The 5,720-nt window shown below is 34.7% G+C and overlaps 1 protein-coding gene across 5 annotated transcripts in view; it reads left to right on the top strand.

The window, feature by feature from the left end:
• Positions 1–5,720, top strand: part of Usp34 (ubiquitin specific peptidase 34) — a 194,576-nt gene that overhangs the window by 145,964 nt on the left and 42,892 nt on the right. For all 5 annotated transcript variants that reach the window (XM_029544913.1, XM_021210274.1, XM_029544912.1 and 2 more), the window contains 7 exons: positions 164–242; positions 3,077–3,130; positions 3,235–3,327; positions 4,755–4,819; positions 4,906–4,981; positions 5,075–5,122; positions 5,242–5,307. In XM_029544913.1, the coding sequence (XP_029400773.1) occupies positions 164–242; positions 3,077–3,130; positions 3,235–3,327; positions 4,755–4,819; positions 4,906–4,981; positions 5,075–5,122; positions 5,242–5,307 (481 nt within the window). The remainder of the gene's footprint in view (positions 1–163; positions 243–3,076; positions 3,131–3,234; positions 3,328–4,754; positions 4,820–4,905; positions 4,982–5,074; positions 5,123–5,241; positions 5,308–5,720) is intronic.

The following is a 5,720-nucleotide window of genomic DNA, read 5'->3' as shown; positions in this document are numbered from 1 at the left end:
AAAAAAAAAAAAATTACACTGCCAATTTCTAGATTATTGAAATTTACCTTATCAAATAATTTGACTGAGACACCTAAATCTTTATTTTAAATAATAAATATTATGTATATACAGGAATACCCAGTACATACACATTTGATCAGTACTGTTTGCTCTGTTGTAGGTATCTTTTTAATGATGCTGAGGTAAAGCCTTTTGATTCTGCTCAACTTGCTTCTGAATGCTTTGGTGGTGAGATGACGGTAAGTTTGATTTAAAAACTTTAAATGGTTTTTGACTTTCTAGTGAATTATAAATTCAACAACATTCTCAACTCATTACGCCTGCTATCAAGTCAATCTAATATTTATTTGTTACGTGTTTGATATACGTGTTTGTATATACTGGGCACTAAGAAATGTTTAAAAGTTGTTATTTCTACCTTCAACTATAGATTTATTTTAAAAAGATGAAAAAAAGTAAATCATAACATAAAATCGAATTACAGAGGAAGAATAATTAATGATTAAACCTACTAGTTATTCAAAAAGTCTGTGAGCTTGGGAGGCAGAGGCAGGAGGATTTCTGAATTCTAGGCCAGCCTGGTCTACAGAGTGAGTTCCAGGACAGCCATGGCTACACAGAGAAACCCTGTCTCGAACCACCCCCACTCCCCAAACAACAACAACATTTGTGAGATTAGAAGAGAAAGGATTTACCCTTTACTGCAATCATCTGTAAAACCTAGTACAAGGAAGTTGATTTCCAATTATTTGAAACAATTGTTTCTTTACTGCCTAGCAACCTGGGGGGTCCAACAGTTTTATAATAAAAGAACAATGTCTTTCTTAAGTCACTGACTAGTGTTACTGGAGTCTAGCTCAGTGGTAGTGCAACTGCCTAGGACATGCGAGGACTTGGGGTTTGATCTCAGTACTCCTACAAAATGAAGGATCCAGCTAACATATAACTAGACCTCACTCCTGGGTCTGGACATGACGACAGACACATTTCATCCCAGGCATAGGTGTTTGGGTGTCTCTTGAGTTCAAGACCAACCTGGTTTAAACTGTGTTCCAGTGAGATCCTATGTACGAAAAAAGAAAAAAATTAAGCAATAAAATGTTGACTTTTCAAAGGAAATACTACGAATCAGTTTCAATTCATAAATAAGCCATAGGATTTTTTTTAAAAATCAATAACCATTTTAAATCAATAACCATGATTATTATGAAATAACTTTGTACATAGGCTCTTTTAAACAAAGGCTTTGTTTTTTAAAAAAAAAAAGATTTATTTTATGTTATTTGAGTACACCATTGCTCCCCTCAGACACACCAGAAGAGGGCATCAGATCTCATTACAGATGGTGTGAGCCACCATGTGGTTGCCAGGAATTGAACTTGGAACCTCTGGAAAAACATTCAGTGTTCTCAACCGCTGAGACATCTCTCCAGCCCAACAAAGGCTTTCTTACTACTTCTTGTCTACAATCTGAGAGCAATAATATGCTTACAATTTGGAAATATGTTAGAAAGAGAACACTGTTTGAATAGGATTCTATGTCTAAAACAGGCACATCTCTAAATGTTATTTCTAGAACATTTCCTAATTTTTTTTTTTTTAAAGACAGTGAAGAAAATAGTATTACAAATTTCTTCCTTTAGACGAAAGGCTTGCAAATTTCTGATCTCTTTCTCTCAGATATGTTTTGAAAAGTACCTTGAATATTTTGAGTCTTTGTTTTTAAGAACATTTGCCTCTGACTCTTAACCATGATCATTAATTTATGCATACTACAGCAAGGCTGATTCCCTTTAAAAATTCTTTTCATTTCTTGTGTCATATACACTTCCAGTTCTCCAGACCCTTCCCTACGCCTTAATGCTCTCAGAAGCCCTGCAGTGTCCTCTGCAAATATTTCATGTACGGTTGTCTTTTATTTTACAGGGCTAGCTAGCTTCTCTTTATCTCATAATCCATCTTGTACTCGGATCTTAGCCTTCTACAGTCTGTTTCCTAAGCTGTCCCTGTCTCTCTTCTGTTCTTCACTGTTGTTTTTTTTTTTTTTTTTTTTTCAATCTCTGCTGTGGTAGTTCTTGTCCAATCCCTTTGGTTGACTAATGCCTCCTTTTTTTCTGTCAGTCATGAGTTTCATTCGTCGTGTATATACTGACATGTCCATTTTATCTGCAAAAACTTAAGCGTTTTCAGACTCAGATTTGGGATTTTTAAAGATTGAAGTAAATCGATAAGTATCCTGGGATTTTTTTTTTTTTAATCTGGATCATTTTATTTAGTTTTGAGAAACTAGGCAGTAGGCAAACTATAATTCTTGGCAGTTAGCTGCAAGAAGAAAGGTCCAGATGACAGAAAGCCATGCCTTTGGGTTAGGGCCAGCAGTAGGGAGATGATGTTCAGGGGAGACAGGGAAGGCCCAGCATTCTTAACATTTTGATTAATATCCAAAATCTTTATACCATGGAGAAAATATGAGTTATTTGAGCTACCTTATCTATATTGTTGCTGAATATATACATACATACATACTTGATTTGTATTTTTATTTAACCATATTCAGAAAAATTTGACCCATACCAACTGTCTTCTTGCCGTTTTATTTGTTTTGTTTTGTTTTCCTTGTTAAAGTAATTTTTCTTCACAATTTTATAGTATTCAGAGTCTTAAAAGATTTGCACAATGATGTAGGATATATTAGCTAAATTTATGAAGTATATAGGAATTTGTTAGAACAGGCGCTGTACCCCAGTGACTTTGTATATGCTGGGTAAAGACTTTAATACTGTGATATAACTGTACTTTACTTGGGTTCTCTGTTTTGTTACTGTTATTTGCGCGCGCGCGCGTGTGGTGTGTGTGTGTGTGTGTGTGTGTGTGTGTGTGTGTACTGCTGAGTATCAAATGGGCCTTATACATATTAGGAGGGAAGTCCTCTTCCACTGAACTACATTCCCTGTACATCTATATAGGATTTCTATGAATTTACTGGTATTTTGAAGTTATTTACAAGGTTGCTTTGAAGTTTTACATAGGTGTTTTATGAATTGATGTTTGTACTTTTTTTTTCCCCCTACAGACAAAAACCTATGATTCGGTTACAGATAAATTCATGGACTTTTCCTTTGAAAAGGTGATAATTCTTTTCATATGTAATAATTTAACAATCTATATTATTTAATTTTATATTATACTTTTGTCAAAAATTAAAATACGTTTTCTCCTTGCTTCATAAAGACACATAGTGCATATATGCTGTTTTACAAACGCATGGACCCAGAAGAAAATGGCAGAGAATACAAATTTGACGTTTCATCAGAGTTACTAGAGGTAAACATTACTTTGATTTTAGCAGTAGTTTAAATTACATTAGGTGTTTGTGCAAGAAATACTGCAGTATAAAAGTAAGTAGTACAGCATTAATATCTATAATCCCAATTAGATCCTAGCATGCTTACAAAAGAATTATAACAATACTGTCCCACAATAGGTGAGTGGAATGTATATGAGGTGGTTGGGAAGTGGTTCAGCAGGTAAGAGCACTTGCTGCTTCTCAGAGGACCCAAGCTCAGTTCCCAGCTCCCTTGCCTGGGAGCTCACCACCACTGGTGGCTTCAGCTCCACAGTCTGACACTTTCTTCTGGACTCCGAAAATATCTGTTCTTAAATGTATACCTAACTTTTTCAGGCACATGCGTGCACATGTGCACCTATGTACACACACACACATATACATACCACACACACACACACACATATACATACCTGCCCCTCGAATTCTGTAAGCAAAATAGTGCATATAGATATATTTAGTAATTAAATGAAGATATATTGCTGTGATTTTGAGTGAGTAGAGGAAGAAAAGCCGAACATGAGGTTAAACAATCAGAGCAGATTTGAAAATACAGTATAGTAGTTTAACATTTAAATATACATCCAGTTTATTTTAAAGTACCAAAAGACCTGTATGAGAAACAAACTGTCCTACTCTGGAAATAGGACTACAAGCATTGGCTCTACTATGAGACATACTATGCTTAGGTCCAAAGCAAAAACTAGAGCCTGGGTCTCACTAGATAACCAGAAATACAAGTGAATCTAGAAATAAGACCATGACTGAAGGTAAGGTTTGGGAGAGGGCTAAGCTGAATGCTCTCATGCCTTTTGAGCATTGTAGACATCAATGGTCTAGAAATAAAAACTGTGAAGCACTGGGCATTCAGGGACTAAGCCTGTCATTTCCCAGCTACCCTGAAATACGCCCTGATAGAGCAGACTAGAAAGACAAGTAGAGGCAGTTGAATACTTTTAATGGAGAATGGAAGTGGTGCTATCAATTTTGAATGAACATACTGCCTAGAACACTAAGATTAATATATATTTTTAAATTTCATGTGTGTGCTTTGCCTGCATTTGTGTGTCTGGTGCCGTGGAGGTCAGAAGGCCATATATTGGCTTCGTGGAACTGGATTTGTGGATGCTTATGAACCAGTAGGTAGGAGTTGAGAACTGAACCAGTTCCTCACAAGAATGACAAATGCTCTTAATGGCTGAGCCATATCTCAAATTCTAGTAACTACTTTTATATTAGTTATACTTGGAAGAAAAAAAAAATCAACATGAATTTTAATGCATATTTTTTTGTTTGGTAAATTTGTAATTTTTAGGCTATACCTTTTCTTGTTTAAAAAAATAGTATTGCTAAAATATATTAAACTGCTTTCTGATAAATGCCAACATTTTTTTTTTTTCTCCAGTGGATTTGGCACGATAACATGCAATTTTTACAAGACAAAAACATTTTTGAACACACTTATTTTGGGTAAGTTTGGGTAAATTTAGTTTTTTTTTTTTTCCTTTTCTCTAAAGTCTTGTATAAGAATTTAATTAACTCTTTTTAAATTCCAGGTTTATGTGGCAGCTGTGCAGTTGTATTCCAAGTACATTACCAGATCCTAAAGCTGTGTCCCTAATGACAGCTAAGGTGAGGATGAGCTAAGACAACTCTGTCAAATTTACTGCTTTACAATAATTGAGTCTTTCATGTTTAATTGTATCTTTTTTTCTTTTTTAACAGTTAAGTACTTCCTTTGTTTTAGAGACATTCATTCATTCAAAAGAGAAGGTATGTGTGTTTTTCCTGTAGATTTGTGTGCCCATCAACATCATTTTAATTATGTTTTGGTGTTTGTTATCATTGACATAAAGTCCATATCTTGACTATTTCTTATTTTCCTTTTTAAGCCAACAATGCTTCAGTGGATTGAACTATTGACCAAACAATTTAATAATAGTCAAGCAGCCTGTGAGGTAAGGTTACAACCAATATTGCACAGCTTAAAATTCTCTAATTGGGAAGCTGTTTTTTTTTTTTTTAAATTAGATGAAGCCAGATTGTTTTTATCTGTTATGAATCTCATGTAAGTTGTTGTAAGTTGTTCCTAATATTTGGTCACTTAGAAAAGTACAGCTTATATTTCAAACCTGTTATAAAGATTAGGTTAATAATTAATTCATTTCATAGTCTTTGATCTGCCCTCTAGTGTTACACAAGTATAAAAACAAATTTCAGTTTCAATGTCATCCTGTAGGACTATAATCCATGCACACAGGTGGGAGAAACAAAAAAATCGTGAGTCAAGACCAGTCTTGGATGGAGATGGATACGTACACACATGCGTGTGCGTGTACACACACACACATATACATACCACACACACACA

The sequence above is a fragment of the Mus pahari genome, chromosome 13 (assembly GCF_900095145.1).
Source record: "Mus pahari chromosome 13, PAHARI_EIJ_v1.1, whole genome shotgun sequence".
Classification (NCBI taxonomy): domain Eukaryota; kingdom Metazoa; phylum Chordata; class Mammalia; order Rodentia; family Muridae; genus Mus; species Mus pahari.
Note: the sequence above shows the minus strand (reverse complement) of the source record. Positions and strands in the feature narration are given on the sequence as shown.